Source organism: Euwallacea fornicatus, chromosome 9, assembly GCF_040115645.1.
Source record: "Euwallacea fornicatus isolate EFF26 chromosome 9, ASM4011564v1, whole genome shotgun sequence".
NCBI classification, from domain to species: Eukaryota; Metazoa; Arthropoda; class Insecta; order Coleoptera; family Curculionidae; genus Euwallacea; species Euwallacea fornicatus.
The window spans coordinates 2,924,016-2,947,329 of NC_089549.1; the positions used below are offsets into that span (position 1 = coordinate 2,924,016).

Genomic DNA, 23,314 nt, shown 5'->3' on the forward strand with positions numbered 1-23,314 from the left:
TTCGAGTAATAAAATATGGGGTGTTCTATTTAAATTAAGCAAGTTATTTCCTTTCAAAAAGAATGCAATATTCATGTTATTTTTTGGACGCACTGTATGAGATATTTCAATTTTAATAATTCTGGCATAAAATACGTCTCATATCTAAGGTTTGGTATGAATTTCGATTTACTCCAGTTTAAACTTCCTTCAAAACAAAGTTTTTAAAATTACATGATTTTTTTTAAAAAACTTAATTATTTCGAAATCCTTAAGATTTAGGACAAGTAAACCTTAATGAAACTTACATTTATTTTTCTCAAAAAATCTAAAACGATATTAATATATGGGGTGTCCTATTTAAAAAAACATAACTTTGATACTTTTCACTTATTTAGAACACCCTATATGAAACGAAAACAATTTTAGAATGAACCCATAATCGAGTTCTGTATAACGCAAAAAAAAGAAATTCAAAATATTAAATTGTTTAGCCGTAATCTTCCGAGACCGCACTGAATGGCCACCCTGTATATCTTTAAATCAATTATATAGATATAGTAGTTACATGTTAGTTATTACTGTCCGAATATTTTTGTGACCCGTTTAATGGTTCTCTAGATTATTTCTTGAAATTTCAATATAAACTATTATGATTTCGCATTCCTTTTTATGCAGATCCCTAAATAGATGGTTGATAGAGACATTTCTAACGTAAAAAAAAAATGAAAAAATAACTAATATGTTTAAATAGGACTCGTGAAATCTGTAAAAAGAGCGCGTCCGAATATTTTTGGGATTCACTGTACTTGGCTTGGAGTATTTAATGCTGACAGAAAATTTCCCGATGACACAACGAACTAATACTCTTCGTTACTCCATTTTAATTCATTTGAGGTGAACGGGCACGTGAAAGTGTTATTCAAATAGCCGCATCAAATTACGAATTACCGAGAATCATACTGATTTCTTAGGAAGGCGCTTAATAAGCGACTAAACGACCATCCATATCCGTCCGATAGCGCAACTGAATGATATCAGCTGTGTAATAAATATGAACTTGTAATTTGAAATGTACACATATTGCACAGATATACGCGCCCAAAAACAAACAGAACATGCCTCCTGACCCGGCCCTGACAGATAAGTATTTTTAGGCGACAAATATACGGGAGCAATCAAGGCCAGCGGAACTGCTCGTTCATTCATAAAATTTTAGCAATAAACAATGATTTCTATTTTAGCTAATTTTATTACTGATCCTTCGTCGTAGATAACATTAAGTACCACCTACGTGCGAATAGTTATCTTTTACAACGTTATTTCTAGGAGTCGTACGGGACAGAAATCAATACGTCCCAAATAATATCTAACCGTCCCTAACCACCTGGCATAACGGTTTTATAAGGGCAATTTTGCGATCAGGGCAATCTTGAAGAGATATACCCGTTCATTTCCCTTTCCAACAATCAACGGGAAGCATAAACGATGACTTTGGAGGTTATTTCCCTTCACATTTTTATCAAAAAATGTTGCTATAAGCAAACGTCCGAACTTATTTCCATATGGAGAAATAGGAAGTGCATGCGGGGCGGCCCAAATTGGACCTGCATGCGTGGACATCTTGAGAGTTATAAGTTGAAGGGAATGTAATGGCCGATTTGATGGCGTATCGGAAACGACTTTAAGCCACTTGGGTTATTTTCAAAAAAATCAAATTACTTAAACTCCAAATATTTTCCCAATCTGTAAAAACGGCCCTAGGGTAAGTTTATACAAGCTCTCCATCTACGCATTGTTAGTTACGATATTTCGATGCTGAAGTACCATCATTAACTTTTTATTTCCTTACGGCCATGTTAAACAAAAAGTTATTTTCAACTGCGTTTGAAAATAACTTTTTTCCTTTCTAACGGTGTTTTACACTCTATGAAAATGCTTAGGTTTCATGTCAGACAACTTCAAAATATAACATTGCCTAAAGTGGCCGTGACCTCGACGAAATTTACTGTGCAAAACAATTGTTATCATCGATAATTAGCAACCTAGAATTAGTTAATTAACTAGTTGCGTAAGTTAAGCAAAGAAGTTGGCTCAATAATTATTACAAAATTTATATTAACCTAAACTGTGTGTTCAAAGTGATGACCGTGTTAAAAGTTTTCTAACACCGTTAAAAGAGATTTTCTATTTCTTTCCGATTATGCGTTATGCATGTCTACACTACTACTCATCTATAGAAATAGAATAAAGAACAGGGGAACAGGTCTATGTTAAAACGTGGCAAAATCCTATTTTTTTCTAAGTTAGCTATAACCTCAGCGATCTTTGCAGTATGACCTAGTTCACCTGTCATAGTCATTCTTTTCAGTCAGTATTTCCAACATTTTAATAAATATCGTCAAACTGGCCCTGGAACATTCCAGTAAAGAAACGGCCGATATGGTTTAATGCTATATTATAAATAGCAAAAATCTTGCCTCTGCTAATTATTTGCACTTTTTTCCCTGAAGAACTACGGACCAAGCATTAAGAAAATATCAGGTCCGCAATAACATAATTAGAGCATAATTTACTGCCAATTCATCGAGGTCTAAGGTTTTGCCGAGATTGAAAAAAGAAATTTTCTGACCATGAACAGCGAATATAATACTATACTTTGTCCACGGCTATATTCCATTACTAACGATAAGGTCACGTAAACAATAATGTCAAACTCCAACTTGTCCAGCGGAGGCTGCGCAGTGAAAAAATCCGACACCCGACGCCGCAGGACTGAGGCAGCGAAGTTGTTCGTTATAATTATAAGCGAACGGGTTGCCATGACAACTTAAACGGCCAGCGGAAATAAAGGTTTTACATCCCGCAGATCCCTCATTATTCCCTCTGACGCTTTATGGCCCCTATTTAACTTCGGTCAACAAGCTGGATATTGGTTTACTATTAAATGGTCGTGGAGAAAACAGTATTAAAGTGCGGGAAAACTTATGGATTAATCACATGCAGCGAGTTTGTTAGGTAGGGATGGCCATTTGAAATAACAGAAAAGAAACGTGACGTTTAGACTTTGGATTTATCCCTGCTCGTTTTCTCGCCGGAAATTGAATAACACATATTTGCCACATACTTAAGGACGATCAAACAAAAATGTCTAAATAAAAAGAAGGGTATCTTATCTAGTGTAAAAAAAATAGTGTGATAAAAATACGTGAATGAATGAAACCACAGTGAACGGAAAACCTTGTTTACATACATATTTACTTATCCGATATGGCGAGGCATATCTGTGTGTGCCGAATACCTAGATATAAAATAAATAATTTGCATGAACATACACCTTCATTCATACTTATAATACCAATAAGTGTATTAACGAACGCGACTAATCATCGAAATGGTTTTCACATTATTAAGCGCTCATTAACGCACGAGATAGTTAAAATATTTTTCCGCCGACTGCAGATATTGGCAGTGACCCTCGAATAAAGTCTAATTTTGGATTTAACGCACATAAAATAATGAATAATTTTGGTCTGAATTAAAAATTTGGGAGCAATAAGTGATGCCCACTGAAATTCAATTTCGACGACAGTGACGGGACCAGGACATGAAACTGAAGAACAGATGCCAAAGAGTTAACGATGATCGTTAAAGTGACGCGTTAATAATCGATTTGACGTACATTAAACAAACTAAAAATGTTTTCAACATCTGAACTGATGTTTTTTTGTTTTTGTTTTAATAAAATATACTTTTATTCTTTAAGAATCGCATTGCGCCCTCATATTTTTAAATGAAAATCGATGATCATTATATACGGGGTAAAACACAGTGTTTACTTTTTAAATTTTAAAGTCCTCTATGTGATGCCCCAGAGTTTAAAAAATGTCGAATTTTAAAGCGCATTCGATTAAGTTTCTTCCAAACAATTTGCTTTTTGGTTCCCTAATCGCGGCAAAACAAACTGAAAATAATAACATTTACAGCTCAGCTGACGGGTGACCATCGTTATTCTGATTATTTTGGTGATATTTTCTATAAAAAGAGAAAATTGGTAAATTTTTCCTTGTTTGGATATCATCAATTTATTTTCCTTCTAACGCAAATGTTGTCAACACATTTTTGTTCAAAGACTGCAGTCCACAATATTTTTTGTGAAAAAGGACTTAACTAACTGCACTAACTGCTCGTTATCTCCAGTTTCTTGACGTTTTCATTATTCTCGTTTTTCTGTCAGTTGACAGCTGTCATCTTGATCGCTTAGCAACTTTTTTGCGTTATGTCAAATGCATTTTATCATTTGTACATTACGTCAAATACATTTTGTCATTTACACATTACGTCAAACATTATTTGATTTTTTTGATTATGTACTTTTTACACACAATAATTTGGATACAATTTTGTCCTACTTATTATTACTTTATTATCAAACATATCGGAGCAAATTAAAAAAGAAATGTTAGGAAAACATGTGTTTCGAGTTTTACTTAAAGTGTGATTCAAATTAAAATTTTGAGAAAAACACTTAGTGTTGGTGTCACCTGGTCTGCAACGATAAAGGACGTTCGCTGAAAATTTAATAATTCAGTGCGAACCCATGATCAAATAAAAATTTACTCAAATCGGACAATGGACCTGGAAATTATTTAACACCCAAGGGGTGACATATTTTTAGTAGTGTGACAATTCTCTCGAGGGGCTTATACTATGTAGTAGTAGCATGTAATACATGCATATTCTGCGGTTTCGAATTTTATCACCGAAACGACATTTTGTCGGTCTGCGGTTTGCACCGAGGCAGCCCATCGGAAATAGGTAGTAATGCAAATTTGGGGTGACACTGCTCACTGCCCGCCTACGAAGAACTACAATGGGTAAAATAGGGCTGGTCGAGATGAAAGCATGGTCACATTTAACAAGATGTCAGCCGCAGTCAACAGCTAGTATCACGGAAGGTTTGAAGAATAATATTTACTCCAAGGTGACCGAAGTGGGATGACATGGACGCCACTCTCGGTCACATGAGTGAAATTGCGTTTTAGAATTGCCCCTTGAATTATAGGAAAATAGCTTGGATCTAGGCCACGCCTAAGGCCACTGCCCCTTTCTTTTGGTACGACAAGCGAAAAGCGAAACTCGCACAGATATACGGAATGTTAACTAAGTATACAGCACTGAAAAATATTTTAACACCCTATATTATGGAAACAAAATAGCTTGCCGCACGTTTTTATAAAATGTGCAAAATATAAAGATAAGGATACACACACTACAATGATGTCAACAACCATATAAAATACGAAAATTAAATAAACACAGAATAGAAATGAAAATGCGAAATATATTCTACGGTATCTCTTCGAACAGATACCAAAAAAGAATAAAAAAGATACTAGTCCGGTCTTGTCAATTCGAGTCAAGAATCATTCAGTCGATCCTTGATCTTGAACACTGTGTATAAATCTTGTCTTACAATTGAGTAAGGAATAGCGCACTCAATTTTGGCACATACTTAATTATATAAGCATGTAACCAAATCTTTCCAAATCCTTCAAATTTCACCTGTGACAACATAATTACTAAACCTCTCTCTACTGCATTTTTAGTCGGTTAAAAATAAACAAGAAAATCATGCACATTGAGCCATGTCATAAGGGTCTTTCGTTGCTGTCAGCATTGCTGTTTTCTTTATTTTGAGTTGCTTTTTACGAACGGCAGCAGTTATTTTTAGTGCGCAATACCGATGGTGTTTGAATCTTCCTGAGTTGAGTTTTAAATTATTTTTCTTGTCAGTGCTCCTCGCTTTTATTATCCAATTGCAATTGCACCTTTTCTCTCAAAACAAAATGGAAAATACTTCGGAAATCACCATTCAACGATAAACCCACAAACCGCTATACAGGGTGTTTCATATCCTGACGTGTTATAAATATGCATATCCCCCCCGTTGTGAAAGTCGATGGAGCACATACAACTGCACAAACTGGAAAGCAGTGAACATAAGGGGAATTTCCGTTATGCCGGAAGTACATGGGTCTATGTCACCTTCCTTATTTGAAATCCAACATCCTGTCCGAAATGCCGTCAGAAAATCGAACGGACTTTTGTCAGATGAGCGAAAAAATTTTACGCACCGCACGCGAAAAGAAACAAGAAGCGAAACACTGAAATAACAATTTCTGAATTGAATCAAAAATTCAATTTCTGGAAAAGGCCAGTGCCGCCTCGTGAAAAAATTTTGCGCGTCATGGTCCACTCTGTAGAATTTCAGAAAGATTTCGCAAACCCACCTAGTTATACAGAGAGGAAAAACCACATTATGTGAATAATACAGACATTACGTGAACTGATTCCATCACAGAGATTCCTGGCGTCGACTCGCAAAATTTGGCCGGCGTTGCAACGAACGCCCTGTGTATATTTTAAATCGAATTAATTTCGTGTGTTTTTTATGTCAATTCTAGCTCGTGGGACATTTTAAATTGGGAAGTCTTACCTGTGAAAAAAAAAACAATAATATACCCATAATGCAATGAATCCGTCTAAGTTTACTGTTTGGTTCGAGTTTCTTGCACTGAGGAAAGACAAAGACCATCACACCGACGAAAAAAATCGGAGGTTAATAAATTCATAATGTTTAGATATAAAAATACGAATTGCCAACAATAAGTCTGATTGTTTAGAATTCATTAGCTCGTGTTCTCATTGTTGATTGTTGTGAAACATTAACATAGGATACGCTTAGCATGTCAACACATGACACTAATCAAAAATCGGCTATGAAGCACTTTAAAATTCGCACCTACTCGCATTAGACCTCTGTTGTGTCTTTGCAGGCGAATTTATATTCAAACATTTGAATTTATAATACTCGTAGATATTAGTTCAGATTATATCGCTTATATAACATGAGATATGAGCGAAAAGACTACGAAGAAATATGCACTTAAAAAGTCCCCTTCACGTCCCGACCGGAGCTACTCCAGTAAGACATTCTTCGAGAACGTTGCAAAGGAGTCTTCAGATGGACTACCGTTTGTGTGCAATCGCGACGATACAACGATGTCCAATGTAAATGGCCGCAAGTACACTAAAAACTAATTTTTAGTACACTTGCGGCCTAAAAGTATGGAAAGGTATTGAATTTGTATTGTATTTCTTGCATCGAAGAAGAACTCGCTTGTATTGTACGTTTTTTAAACATGTTTACACTTTTCGGAAACCGATATCGCTTTTTTGCTATAAATGTCATTTATACCTCGGATAAAACTGTGGAAAGGTAAGCAGTACTAGTAGCATCGAGCACGTAGCTGGCACAGTTTTTTTTTTCATCTTGTGTCTCTAAACGTCTGCGCAAATTGGTAAGAATAGGTGTGCTGCGTGACATAGAAAAGAGAACACCCCGTAAAAATGGTTTTATTTAAATAATCTTTTGTCTGAATATTTCCCAGGCTAAAACAAAGGCTTCATTAAAAAACTGAACAAATTTAATTGCAAAAACCAAAAAAAAATTAATCGTTTGTCGGTCCTCCGCGGCGTCTCATGCGCTACTCTACACGCCAGGCATGATTCTAATGAGGTGATTGATGTCCTCTTGGGGGATCTCGTTCCAGACTAACTGGACAGCATGACATACCGCCGCTACGGGTTGTGGGGATGGGGTAAATTATGCAACCTTCTACCTGCAATATCCCATACACGTTCAATCGCTGAGAGGTCTGGAGCGCGAGGTGGTCAAGATAGCAAATCGATTGCATTTTGTTAAAAGTCCGTAGTCACTCTAATCACATGTGATCATGCACTGTCTTGCTGTAAAACTGGACTAACAAGAGTTTTCAGATAGGGCACGAGGTTCCAGGACTTCTTGGATGTATTGTCAGGCTGTCATACTGCCTCAAATGAAAGGTAAAGGTAGCCTACTACCATATGCAATAGCACCTCAAACCATTACCTCAAGAGTCTGATAGACATGCCTCTGTATTTTAAACTGAGAATCCCGTCTTCGTCTTACTCATGCCCGACCACCATACATACCCGAACAGAATCTGGATGCGATACTAAACACGATTTATCCCATTCCAGATTCCAATGTATTCGTTCCCTGCACCACTGCAGTCGATTTTGACAATGATTTAGGGGTGAGGGGTAAAACTAGGTGAGGACTATAGAAAATCAGTTAAAAAATTCTTAACCGGTGATAAATAGTTCGAATCCCAACGGGCCTTCTGTACTCAGCAAACCACTGATCGGCCGCGTCTGCGACGAAACGAATCTATCGCTTAAGGCCGTAATTCCAAGGCGGAGATCTTGGCGTTCTGTAGTTCTTCGGAATCGTCCAGTACCTCTCCTGCCTGTTTGCTCTTCTTGGAACAACATTTCACTATAGTATTTATAATACGGTTCAATCTAGTGGCGATTTCCCTAAATGACCGGCCGGCCTCTCGTAGCCCACCATTCAACCTCTCAAACTCGTTCAATTGGTGAACATTTCTTAACAAGCATATTTGACTAATCTAAAAGCACTTTCTAAGCACACTGTACACCGATAAATGATATTTTGCATTCATATTGTTGACATTTTATTGCAATTTTTTTTTAGTTAAAGTTTTTTTAGTTTTTTTTAGTTAAAAAAAAAACCTAAAAATCCTGAAATACCTCGTAAATACATCGATAAATATGGCTGAAAATTTAATCGTTTTTTGTGTTCCCATATGCAGACACACACACCAAAAATTGTTTAAATAAAACCATTTTTACGGGGTGTTCTCTTTTCTATGTCACGCAGTATATTTCTCAGAGAACTTACGCAAAAAGATTGTGAAAGCGAATCGACAATGTTTAAAAGAAAATTTTATTGCAAAAAATTTACTAATCAGTGAAGGTTCTGTATCCAAAATATTGAGAAAATTTAATCTGGCGAGCAATACAAAAATCGAGAAAAAATTAACGTCCCAGGAAAATCACCGTGAACATCGACAAATTCATTAGAAGTTTATCACTCGCGAACCCCAGTAAGACGATGCGACAAATTAGGCAAAAAGTATGCGAGAAATACAATGTAAACACCACAATTCGTGCGGTAAAATGTCGATTACAGTAACGGAAAAAATTCAATTGACTAGGAAAAATTCTGAAATATCTTCTCTGTGAGCTCCTTGTTAAAATGTATTTACTTATCTTGTATATAAACAACAATAGCACGTTTCAAATTAAAAAAAAGTATGTTGTTAGGTGTGGCTCAATAAATATTATTTTCAAATGTTTAAAGGTCCACAAGTACTTGTGCGACAAAATTAAATTGAGCACTTCAGTTTGCCCATATTTTCTTGAAATTCGCCGTTAAAAAATTGCACGTTAATTCTACGCGATCTCTAAAATGGCTAGAGGAAAACATTTGTCTGTAGATCTCAAAAAAAAAATTATTGAAGCTTATGAAAGCGGCAGAAGTGAAAAATTAATAAGTGAACAATTCAATGTATCGAAACAAGTTGTTTCATTTATTATTGAAAAATTTAGGCTGCGTGATTGTGTAGTGAGCCTAAAACGGGCTGGTCGAACAAGAAAAACCACAAAAAGGATGAATCGTCGGATAATGAAATTGAGCCAGCAAAATCCATGATTATCAGCATCCCAAATTTGAGCCGAATTGGTGAACTCTATTGTGCCATCCAGAACAATTCAGCGACGGTTGGTAGAAGCTGGCCTCCCAGGAAAAAGGCCAGCAAAGAAACCTTTACTATCCAAGAAGGATAGACAGGCATAGATACCATGTGCTATGCCAATATTCAAATTGGAAAGCGGATTACTGGAAGAAAATATTATTTAGCGGTGAATCAAAATTTTATTTATTTAAAAGTTATGGCTCAAGATTTGTTCATTGTCCAGCTAGCCAAAGATTACATCCCAAGTATGTTTCGACCACAACAAAACATGGAGAAGGGAACGTAATGGTATGGGGCTGTTTTTCCGGATTCGGCGTAGGTCCTATTCACAAAATAGACGGAAAAAGGATCGATTTATCTATTGTAATATGCTGGAAAATGTGATGCTTCCGTATGAGAGTGGGAAATGCCTCTTAAATTTATTTTCCAACACGATAATGACCAGAAATATATTGCCGAATTTGTTAAGAAATGGTTTGTTGGCCAGAAAATTAACGTTTTAACTCGGAATATAGGGAAATAGCGGAGAAGAAAATTCGAATAAAAACCATCACTAACAAAGATCAATTATTCGTAGAAATACATTTGGCTTGGAAGTCATTAGATAGTGAAACAATTTAAATTTTATTTCTTCCATGCCAAAAATTATTAAAAAAAAGGTTATTAAACAAAATACTAAAATAGTATTTTGAATATAAAGTTTGGCCATAATTTAATATAGTTTTCTTAGGCCAATTTAATTTTGTCGCAAAAATTATACATAACATTTTTAGAATGTTTATTATTTTTATTTAATCGTAGATAAATAGAATTATAATTTAAACTGAAATGGATACTGGACATGCGAACATATAGTATCGAAAATGTTATATTTTCTTATTAAACAATTTTTTTTTCTATTAATTCACAGTTAATTTAATTTTGTCCGACACTGTACGTGCTGCTGATCTTATGAAAAGAACTGCCGTCAAGAAACCTCTTATTGCAAAAGAAAAAACCGAAAGGTGCGAACTGAATTTGCAAATGAACATTTGACGTGGTCTTCACGAAAATGGATTACAGTTCCCTGGAGTGATGAATCCAAGTTTAACATCTTTAACTCAGACGGGAAAATGTATGTTAAAAGACCAGTGGACCGACCATTCGATATTAGATTCTAGAAACCAACGATAAAACGTGGTGGCAGGAGTATCGTCGTGTGGGGATGTTTTTCAAGGTCTGGAGTCGGTCCCCATGTGAAAATAGACGGTATTATGGATCGGTTTGTTTATCAGGATATGTTAGAAAGTGGGATGTTGCTGTGGGCCGAGGTGGAAATGCCCCTTATCTGGCGATATCAACAAGATAACGATCCGAAACACTTCACGGCGTGGGCTTTTGGAAAACAGCATTAACGTATTAAAGTGACCATCTCAGGCACCAGACCTGAACCCCATCAAACATTTATGGGACCATCTAAAACGACAAATAACGCAAATGAATGTCCCCAACAAAAATGGGCTGTGGGAAATCGTACAAAACCAATGGTTCAAGATTACTGTAAAAAAGAAAAATGGCAAAGTTTGATGGATTCGATTCGTAGAAGATATAAGGCTGTTCTCAGGGCAAAAGGTTATGCAACTTCATGTTGATGAAATAGCTTAATGTTTATTTATTTTTAAATGAATGTGTTCTTTCCATGCTTTAGTCCTCATTAATTTATTTTTACGTCGAATTAATTAAAAATAGTAGGCTCCAAAGCCAATGAAATTTCAAATCTACGTTTGCTTCAAGCAAGATTATAATGTGTCATGGAATTTGTTCCTTAAATCTATTGAAACAAGAAATAATTAAAATTAAACTTCAAAGTGTTTCCATACTTTTGTGCGCAGGCGTAAATAAAGTTTGCCGACTCAAGTAAAAATAAAAGCGATGGGTACTTCTAGGCCGCACTGTATAATAAATTATACCGAAGGCTAAATTACAGTTTCCAGTCGTACGATTTTTTTGCATTATTGCGACATTGCAAACCTCTAACCCCATATCAGTTCACGTGGTATCAATGGAACAGGAAGACTGCTCGAAACGTACAACCTTTACGGCGGCTTTAGATAAAAATGGACGCAACCCACGCAAGCTGCTAAGGTGGGTTTAGTATTAAAATTACCTTTTAAACAATATGCACGATCCCACGCGGAAAATTACTTTAAAAAATATTAGGTAAAACGATCGTGCCACCACAAAAATAAAAATATTTTATCACCATACAGGGTGGCATACAGTACCGGCCAAAAATCGAGAAACTTTTACGTTCTGTTGATAATTTTATAATGCGGCGTTATACGCTTTACTTGATTTGGGAAAAATATTTACCTCTAAACGCTCTTCTGAGTGCATATAAACAAAATCCTAACGACTTTATAAATTATGGGAAAAAATTGTTTATAATTTTAAGCGGACAAAAACGAAGAAACTTTTCCTTATCTTTGCCACTCGATGAATTTTGCTCACCTAAATAAGTTCAGATTTTGGCAGTATATCCAAAAGGGTCAACAAAATGCCCCGTGGCACGAATTTGTCTGATCAAATTAAACATATCCAAATTGACAAACATCGTTCGTGAATGGAAACAAGTTGACAAAGCTAAAAATTTAAATTGCATAAAAATGTTGTTTCCAAGCAAATTCAAATGACACGACGTCGGGGGACCCGCGGTAGTGATCCGAAACCTGGAAGGCCCAGAAAAACAACTTTAGCCACAGACAAGTTAATTAGAAAATGCGCGTTTAAAAGTCCATTTGTAACTGCTGAGGAGATGGGAAAAGATTACCCGTCAATTTCGATTTCTGTTAGATCAATTAGAAGACGCTTGTGCCAAGGAAAACTGTACGCTAGAAGACCTGCCAAAAAACCCTTCATATCTAAAAAAAAAACAGACGGGCCAGACTTAAATTAGCCTTGGCACTTTCGACCTATGCCTTTAACAAGTGGAAAACTCTACTTTGGTCAGACGAAAATGAACACAATCTATTTGGATCGGATGGTACTAAATGGGTACGGCATCCTGCGAATGAACGATTCAACCCTAAGTATGCGAAACCTACATTAAAACACGTGAGAGGAAATGTCCTTGTTTTGGTGTGTTTTTCTGGGCATGGAGTAAGACCGCTAATACAAATTAATGGGATTATGGCCTGGCACATGCACCTCAATATATTGCAGGATACGATGTTACCATATGACGAGGCAAACTTACCTTTAACTCGGAAATTTATGCACGACAATGATTCCAAGCATACTGCCAAACGAATTAAGAAGTTTTCGGAAGTTCAACAAGTCGAGGTAATGAAATGGCCGGCGCAGAGCCCGGACTTGAATTCTTTGGAGAACTTGTGGGACCAACTTGGAACAGATGTGATATAGAAATGCGGAAAATTTTCAAAATAAAGAATTACTCGATGTCTTATTACGAACTTGGGTTGGCATATCGGAAGATGTTAGAAAACTGATAGAATCGATGAACAAAGATGCCAAGCAGTTATTAAAAGTAAAGTTTATCCGACAAAATATTGAAAGAATACATTGATAATTTATATTCTCACAAATTTTCCTCCGTTTTTGTCCAGAATGTTGTTTGCTCAGAATAAAGGTTCTTTTTTTTATGTTTTTTTGGATTCTTGCTTTACCACTTATCTTATACTCATACATAAGTGTTATATTTCAATACCACTATACTGTATAAAATTGCAACAAATTATTGAAAATTTCTCCACTTTTGACCGATACTGTATATCCTACAGAATACAGGGTGATTCACATTGGAAAGTTAAAAACCCAAGGGGTGAATTTGTGGATAAAGAAAAGGGTTCATATTAACATGGGACCGTATCGCTTCCTACCTACGATAGAGGATGATTAAAACAATTATTTGTTTTTCTCTAGTAAATTTGTACAGGGATTGTATGTTTTTATGAAAATGGCTTAGCACAAAACAGGTGTAGGGACACGTCTTTTAAGAGGAAAACATTTTTTTTAATTTCACCATTGGCATCCCGACTCATGTGACCCTGAACGTTTAAAACAAAAAATGTGATACGCCACTGTTTCTTTTATTAAAAGTGATTTTATGAATGCACCACATTTCTGTGAAAAAAAGCCTCCTCAATATTTTTTGTATTTTAACCTATTTTCTTAAAATCATTCATAGATTCACCTCCCCGAATTTTTGACACACTCTTATAAAACGCCCTGTACAATAGACTAGAAAATTAAAAAGCAAATCACAATATTACTTACGTAACTTTTGATATTTCCACTGAAGCTAATGAAGTAATAATAGGCTCGACTTTCTCCGAATGAAGAAGTATTCGAACTAAGGGCGGCGCTATTTCTATCTTGCTAATAATCTCTCCTAAGACATACACTGAACTGTTGGTAATGGGCTGCAACCAAATTTCGCGTCAGACATCGAATTGAATCAAAAACGTCTTAAAGGCCGCCTACCTGAGTACGAAGGCTCTGCAGAATAAGAGCTTTGAGATTGTCATAAGTAGCAGCTGGAAAAACGCGATCTTCCGTATACTGGACTTGGAGCCTTAGCGAACCCAAACTGTTGTCGCTTGACAACCTGGTGCCGGGTGGAGTAGAATGCATCAAAATTGGACGGTTCCTGCTTGAACGGGGTTGTAGAAGATACCTATAAAAAAATTAATAACACAGATAAAATATTAAATAATACTAAGAAGCTTTTTATGGGGGCGAATAGTCACGCAGGGCGATGTTTGCCTCATGACCTTAAAACGAGGGGGGCAACTCTCCCGAGCAGGGATCGTAGTCACGAGCTTTCCCGAGATTTCTGGGGGTTTTCAGTCGCCTAAATTTTAACACTAACCAAATACGTGGCTTTGCCCTCGGAGGCGAACGAGATCGCGAGGATAAACTTCGAACTTGGGACACCTTGTATATGATACATGTGAAATTTTATCTTGATTTTTAATCTGTATTCTCTTTAAAATCCTAATAAGGCACATTCTGAATACACAAACGATCGTTTGTACGGTGCATGGTTAAGTATTGAAGATCTGAATCCTGAGCGGCAGATAATTTTAAAATCCATTCACTGAACAATACTGTACGAGATTGGTGGTCGACGTAGATGTTACTCGTTTGTCTAAAATTAGCACCATCGCATTGATGGGAGCACCCAGTCTGAAAGATTAGAGGATATCCGGATGTAATTAATATTAGTTTCGGTTTGGGAGAGTTTCGTTACTGACGTGTATATAGGGTGCACGAACCAGGCACACGCAGTTTGATTTACATACCTACATTTATCTAAACAATAAACCAGAGAAAACCGTTCATTTTACGGTTTGAAGGACGTTTCCAACCATTAAAAAAATAACATTTTCGTATATTTGCGGATTACTTCCACAAGCGACCAGTCAAACTACTTGGTAGTAGGAATGACTGGTGTATAAGAGGCGAATTCCATGAAATTATTGATTGGATTAGATTGGAATTACGGATTAGATGATTGGATTTCAATGAGACCACCCAGAGCACGATGGCATCATATCCACACAACATCGCCTCTGCTGCCCGACAATGATGACGAAGATGATTTTATTTAAAAACTCATGTTACAGTAACACACAACGGAATGACGTCAAATAGTAAATGCGGAAAGTAACTGCGAGTAGACATGCAGCAGGGAAAAAATCTAGAGCGATTTTTGAAAAATTAATATGATTAGAGTTTAAGTGGTTATAAATATTTAGGTACAGGTTCAATATGAAGCCAGTGTATCTCCAAATACTTCCGCAAGAAAAATTCTTTATTTTGATTTTTGTGCGGAATTTCACATTGACAATAGTATTTTTTGGTAGAAAAAAAGTAGAGCAACTTACCGAGTTATGGTAAATATTTACCTTAAAATTCATTCCAATCGTGATACATCGTTGATCGAAATGCCTTGAGGCAAATATTTATCAGTTGAAATAAAAGAACGTGTCGTTAATTTGCACAGAAGTGGCCGCAAGCAAGCAAATATTGCTAAAACATTTAATTTAAACAAAACCATTGTTTGTCGAATTAGCCCACAATATCGAGTGTCTGGAAATACTGATGCAAAAAGGAAGCGTGATAGACCCAGGAAAACCAATCGTTACCAAGATAAGCAAATTTTTAAAATTGCGGAGAATTAACCATTTATAGTATGGAACGAAATTAAGGGCCGTATTTCTGATGGGCTCGGCGTTGAAGTAGCATATAGAACAGTAGAAGACCAGCCAAAAATCCTCTTTCGTCCAAAAGAAATAGACGTGTCCGACTTAATTTTGCGCACATCTTCATTGGATAGACCAGGACAGAAAACGTGATCTGGAGCGACGAATCAAAGTTCTACTTATTTAATAGTGATGGTATCACCTACGGGAGACGTCCTAAAAATGAAAGACTCAGTCCAAAATACACCTGTTCTATAGTGAAGCACGATGGTGGGGATCGATAATGGTAAGAGGGGTGTTTTTCCGGCTATGGCGTTGGCCCCCTTTACAAAATAGATGGTCATATGAATAGATTTCAATATAAGGAAATCTTAGAGGATCAATGGCGCCCCATATGCGAATGATGGTATGACCTTAAGACGCATTTTCCAACAGGATAACGATCCAAAACACAAGTTCGAATATGTGAAAAAATGGTTCGGGAAAGAGAGAATACGCGTTTTGGAATGGCCTTCGCAATCCCCCGATCTAAATCCCATTGAGAACCTCTGGGATATCTAAGATTGGGAAATCAGAGATAAGACCTATAGGAATCAAAACGAAGTATTCACTCTGCTTTAAAAGGCGCATGGATAAGCATGGATACAGTCATCGTGACCAAATCGATAAGGTCTATAACAAAAAGATGCAATGCTGTAATTAGAAAACAATGGATATTTTTTTAAATATTAAAATTCCTTAATGTAAACTGCTGCTTTTATAAATTTTAAGGTTAATATTTACTATAATTTGATAAGTTGCTCTACTTTTTCCAACCAAAAAATATTATTGTTAATATAAAATTGGAAAAAAAATAATAATAAAGAATTTTTTTTTGCAGAAGTGTTTGGACATAAACTGGCTTCATATTGAACCTATACCCAAATATTTGTAACTACTAAAACTCTCATTATATTAATTTTTCAAAAGTTGCTCTACATTTTTCCTCTACTGTGCAACATCATAGGCACTAAGTCAAACGAAAAAATACTCCTTCAAACCGTACTGCTCAATACCAAAAGATTAAAAACAGATTTCTTACTGTGGCCTATATTTGACATTCCCTTTATGCCTAGTCCATGATTTACACCTATAGAATTGACGTTGATTTAAGCGTTTGCGTCCGTAGAATTGGCCTGCTTCATATCCCGATTTTACTCCACTAGATTTTTATTGGCAAGGTGAGATAAAATAACAAGTCCAAACCACACCAGAAAAATGTAGAAAGGAATTGCGCCAACGTATAACCAAATGCGTTCGTGAGATTGATGCAAATGAAATCAGAGACCTTAAAAATTAGTCTTTAAATATGCGCGTTTATAGAGCTTAGAAGTCGTATAAATGCTCAAATGAATATTCACAACTCCAGTACGTATCAAATGACTTGATCAATTGCATAGTTCTAAAGCATCATACAGTTCAAGAACCAAGTTCAGAAAGTATGCGAAAATGATCCGATGTTAGGGACAAAACGGCATACATTTGAGAAATGTGACGGGTTAGGTATAGAAACTACTAGAATTTAATTGTCTTTTAACACATTTGCTATCATGCACCGTGCTCAATTAAAAAAACAAAAAAAAAACACTTTAAGCAAGTTTTGTGTCTAAATGTAAAAACATTAATTTTGATCTACCCAGCACGAGGTAGGAATATTACACGAGATAAATTCGAAGAATTTTCCGAAAAAATGTCTGCTTTTTGCGAATTTAAATTATCTTGCAGCATAGGTCTAATCAAGGCCTTATTTTAAACAAAAAATAGTAATATTATCTTTCGAAAACTATTAGACTTCGCTATGGGAATTATTGAGCATAAATCATCAAAACGACAAAATAAGAATAGCAAAACCGAAGATGAAATAATATACAAATTGTCCTATTTAATACATCGGAATTTTTGCTCCCTTTTTATACAGGGTGTTTCCTGACTACGTGTAAAAAATTTAAAGGCGTAATCCTCGACTGATTTTGAGTCAAAAATGTCTAATGAACATATGTCCACAAATGCCTTTGTTTCCAAGATACAGGGTGTTGACTGAAAGACGTTGAACAAGGTTTTAAGGGTTTCTAAAGGTTTGGTGGTATTTACTAACTTGTTTATTGTTAGTTTTTTTTGCTACTTCCACTACTATAAACAAGATTAGTCAGTGTTATTTTGGTGTTTTACTCTCTAAAGTGAAAGAATTTAGTTCTGTGTCCCAAAAATCAGATTATACCTCAGTTTTGAAAATTTTTCAAATTCCTAATTACACTAATCAAGATATGGCCAATATGGTTTTTGTTTACTGCCTTGCTGATGGTAAGTGTTTGGCAGTGAGGCGCATTTACATGGAAAGGTTTCCAAACCACCAAGCTCCCAACCACCAAACCTTTAAAAACCTCTTTCAACGTCTTTCAGTCAACACCCTGTATCTTGAAAACAAGGCATTTGCGGACATATGTTTATTACACATTTTTGACTCAAAATCAGTCGAGGATTACGCCTTTAAATTTTTTACACGTAGTTAGAAAACACCCTGTATAACTGGCAAGGTCGCATGGCTCAAAAAAATATTAGATCCATAGGGCACGATCAACCACCCATGTTGGCACATTTGAAGAAATTTGATCTGGCCCATTTTCCATACGCGTCTTACCTACCATCCACCGCGAGAATCGCCCTATACCATAAAAAAAGGTACTGCTAAGAACAATGAAATTAAAAATGTCATTATTGTTATTATAGGTCTTTATTAAAAAGAAATGAAAAAATATAAATTTAGCCTATAAACGTATAAAAAAAATGATATAAAATATACATACACATGTGTAGGACAGTCAAAATGGAGCTCTTGAGGTGGCATAATATCCTTATTAACGTTTATCTACAAAATTTGAATTACCTAGCTACAACTAATTCATTTTTTCTAATTCGGTAAGCTAGTTGATAGTTCGAGATCCGATGGTTCGCCGGTCTACAGTTCCTATACATTAACGAAGCCTTTTCAGGCGTATATACTGCCGTTAATAAAATTATAATTAAACACTTTTACATTTATTAATTATCATATATTATATTAATCAGAGTTAATCGATTAATTCTAAGTTATACCTAATTTGATGTTGAATAGAGAGGGCAAATGTTAGAGTTACCCTATCAAACTATGCTGCATTCTGGTTTTAAACCCCCTCGCATAACGTACCAAAAAAATTCAAATTAAACAAGAAAATGTGCATCTCAGAAAATAAGAAGTGCCTTTCAAAGAATTCGTGTCTGGATTAGCAATCTCATGGTAACAATAATGATGCGCCTCTGGTTTTAATGACCCCTCAAGACTGCACGTCCTACTTTCCTGTACTTGGGCCGCAAATGCAAACGAAGACACAATTTTAAAAGAATACAATATCGCGCAATCTGTAATAAATATTTTAATGTCTTCATTACAATATTGACAATGCGCCTATTGTAATTGTGGAAGGGCATTGTTCTTTGACGCGTTCTAAGTCCTTACGCCAGGGCAGGGCACGTGCGAGACATTAATTAACAACGATAAATCCACAGTTAGGGCACTTACATACTAATTACACGCAACTCAACTACAGAGATGTAATATGTTGGAAATGGAGCACGAGTTGAGAAATGCCTACCATCAAGAACATGCGCCAGTTCGGCCAATGATTCTGAATGATCAACATCATTCATCACAACAATACCACCGAGAAAACCACGACGACGCACGTAGAAAACAAAATAGAAACCTACGATTCTTCATCGTCAGTAATTAAGATTCATTCATGACTTGATTCATTGTTTATCAGTTATTAGAGTATAAATGATGTCAGTAGAATCCATGCTGAATGAAAAAGCGTGGGAGAACTTTATTACCTTTTTGTAGTAAAATAGATGTGTATGTGGGAATTTGGAGACGAAAAATCCACTGCTTGGTTTAGCTGTAAATAACGCCCACCATTTCCTAAAGTAATTTACGTGCTAGATGTATTAATACTTCCTCTGAGGCTCGTATTATTGTTAGAGGTCTATTTGGTTGTTGGATGAGAAGGGATGACAAATCGTGTTGAAGATCATTAAACAATACCCGGTTTACAGGGGCGTTCCATTACAGTTAGATGGCTTAGGCCCCCACCAAATTCACTGTAACTGAGACTCTGGCGGGCCAAAATTATCACTTTACACAGAGTCTTCAACTAGAAAATTGTGTACAGGGGTGAACTCCAAATCACGACAAAATACCCGAGACCGAACCCAATGCAAAGCATGTAACACTGCAAAAAGCACGAACGAGCACTTATTTACAATGAGTTTCGTACGAACTGGTTTTTGAAATTAGCATAGGAAAATTCGCCACACAGCCACCCTGTATATTAGTATTTTTCTATCACTTTTTATCGCTCGATCACCCGTCACATTTTTCATTGGTGTAATAACAGAGTGACCGAAAACAGTTTTAACTTTGATTCCTTAAGCAGAGCAAAGAAGATTCAGGGGTGTAAAATAATAATTAAATAGTCAACAAACTTATATTATTATTAATTAAAATTATATTAAGCCCGATTAAATATTGAAACACCAGTTAAAAAAATTGTTATTCACAGGATATGACAAACATTATACCGACACACAATTTGTATTCCTACTTCATTCGCCTTATATGAGGGGAAAATCTCTTAGAAACGACATATTTAATGAGCAATTATAAATTATTCATTACTGATTAAGATATTACAATGGGTATACTTAGACGGCCATTTTTGTTTATGCAAAGAACAATGGGCTTTATAGATCATTTTAACAAGTACCGAGCGGAAGGCACTCTCGCCTGAATGAAAAATATCTGTTGCGAAATTAAAACGTGCATATATGCATGTTAATAGATCTGTCTATGATCTAACCAACCTGCACTAACCTAGGGTAAAACTAACGCTCTACCTAGGACTCCCCTAGAACTCAGATAGAAAGGCATTTACATCACCGTGTATATACTGGGTCCAATATGAGATCCAATATAAGGAAGGCCACTGTGGGGCGATTGAAACGGCAACAAGTTGGTAATTTTTATGCACAAGTGCATCAGTGTAATTATCGCTGTGCAATCTAGTGTACAATCGCCGTTGTAATTTTTCAATAATTGCATTCCTCAAATGGTCGATTTAACGTTGGAACAAAATCTGTAGGTCACTCACCCGTTAAATTGGTATATACTTTATGTTTAAATAAGTTTAAATCACGTTAAATTGGGAAAATTCTGGTTAAATGACTTAAATCATCATGAATCAAATACATTTTACTGCATTTGATTCATTTTTGTGAGTAATGTTTTAACCTGAGCAAAAATCCTGAACAAAATTATAAAAGGTAATGGTTTTATGTTATTTTCTCCATAATTTCAGTTAGGTGCCCAAGCTCAAGCCTCAGTTCAAGATTTAACACCATTCACGCTAATTATCAACTTACCAAGCATTTTCATGGGCTGCCTTCTGCTGTTGTGGCCCAGTTAACTGTACCCGAACTTCCCCCAAAAACACATCTTCACCCTTTCCTGGAGTATCATGCCATAGTGACACCAAAAGTTCACAAATTTCTGCGTTAACATCACTCTCCTCACAAACATTAAAGACAAACACATCCTCGAACTGTGGACAGGTAGTTTTTTTCCGAACTTTAGTTCTTTTCACAATGCGCTTACTATTTGAATAGGCCACCGAAACCAAAGCATATGGGTCACAAGCACCATTCTTAAGTGTCAAATCCCGACATTCTTTCACTTGCACAACTAACTTCCTAGTATTGGTACAGTAATTGGAGTTCTTGCTCCTTTGCAACTCAGACACAAACTTAATTTCCACATTGGCTTTCCCTTGGACCTCACTGTCAGCATCTACAGCTTTGATAGGGAACCAATGGTCCTTGTTGTTGTAACTGGCTAGATTTTCACGCCGTATTGCCACTTTACCCAGGATTTTGTCTTGTTTGTTGTTCTGACGGTCTCGGTCAAACACATAAATTGAGATGTAACGAAAGTTTCTGGGGATGTCAAACTGGAACTCCTCTCCAAAGAAGGGGCTGTGGACAAGAAAATGTTGTAGTAGGAGATAGATATAGTGTGCTTAGCACTCATCTAGAACTAGGTGAATGATAACAAAAATAAGCACTAAAAATCTGTCTTTTGGCCTACCATGATACCTACTCAAGAATGAAGATAACCTATTTGACTAAAAATTTACAATAATGTGATAATGCATTGATGAATGGAGGTGTGCTGTAATGAGTTTAGTGTACGTTTACCTTAAAGTTTGGTAAACAGTGGGTGTTCTGAAAATCTCTTCTTGGTCCAGAGACAGAGAGCAATACACATCCCTTTGGTTAGATGATCCATGATTTCGTGTAGGTAGATTTTTGGCTTCACCTGTAAAAAACAGGAAAACGGTGATTAAAAATTAAATTCTCGTATAAATAGGAATTTGATTCATAAGATCTCACCACCTGCATCAAGTCAACTTTGAAATGTCAACAATTCAGGCCGTGTATCAAAACTTGAAGTTGTATTACTTAATTATGTGGTTATTTGGATGGAAACTAATCACACAAGAGACATTATTCAACAGCAACTGCAAATGTGTCTTTAAAAACTCACCTATTTTGATTTTTAAGCGTTCAACATGCCTAACTTTAAAACTATCGTCCGCCATGTTCGCCTGTTTCTACTCCATATTCTGAAAAATGAATGGAATCGTTTGACAGTCGAGAGAGCCTTGGCGCGGTACAGTGGTCGCGAGATAGAAATATAGGAGTACAAAACCAGAAAATGATTATTATGTTAAATGTAAATCCGGTATATGTACACTGACAATTTAGTAATGAATTTCTTCGCGAATTCGCTTCAGTAATTGATTCATATATACTATAACTCCTTTGACACCAACAATTCTGTAGAAAGGAACAGAAAAAACGTTTATTGAGCATTATAAGTCCACACCTTACGAAAAATCGTAAAGATTTATATTACATTCTGTCTTTTCGAATAAGCGGGCACAGTATTTATTCTTCGATGAATCTTGGCTAAAACTAAGCCTCATTGCAAGTATTTAGATTAATAATACGAAGTGGGAGGGAGAACATTACAATTTCTATACTTTTTGGTTCTGTGCATAGGTGGGTTAAATATTATATTCCTAAGATACGTGTTATAGATATCCTGTCTCAGAACGTGTCCCGTACAGTACGCAGGCACCTTATTTTCCATTCTACTTTCTTCTTTCTAAACGTTTTTAAACTTTAAAATGCTATTTTAAATGTGTGCGTATGATCGAACTTCGCAGCTTCATATGTATATAAAAAGAATGGAGCAAGTCTGCACGTTTTATATTATCGTTCTGGACTTGATAGTCGGGAAAGGATAATAAACAACATCTTAATCCAAATACG

At 36.0% G+C, this 23,314-nt stretch overlaps 1 protein-coding gene across 6 annotated transcripts in view; it reads right to left on the reverse strand.

Annotated features, from left to right (window-relative positions):
- RasGAP1 (Ras GTPase activating protein 1) overlaps positions 1-22,654 on the reverse strand; it is a 36,228-nt gene extending 13,574 nt beyond the window's left edge. For all 6 annotated transcript variants that reach the window (XR_010732407.1, XR_010732405.1, XR_010732406.1 and 3 more), the window contains exons 1-5: positions 22,524-22,654; positions 22,175-22,295; positions 21,344-21,952; positions 14,127-14,319; positions 13,920-14,065 (exon numbers count right to left, since the gene is read on the reverse strand). Coding sequence is in view for 1 of the 6 variants with exons in the window: in XM_066285423.1 (XP_066141520.1) it covers positions 13,920-14,065; positions 14,127-14,319; positions 21,344-21,952; positions 22,175-22,295; positions 22,524-22,578 (1,124 nt within the window). In the remaining 5 variants the exon portion in view is untranslated. The remainder of the gene's footprint in view (positions 1-13,919; positions 14,066-14,126; positions 14,320-21,343; positions 21,953-22,174; positions 22,296-22,523) is intronic.
- Positions 22,655-23,314: the final 660 nt, after the last annotated feature.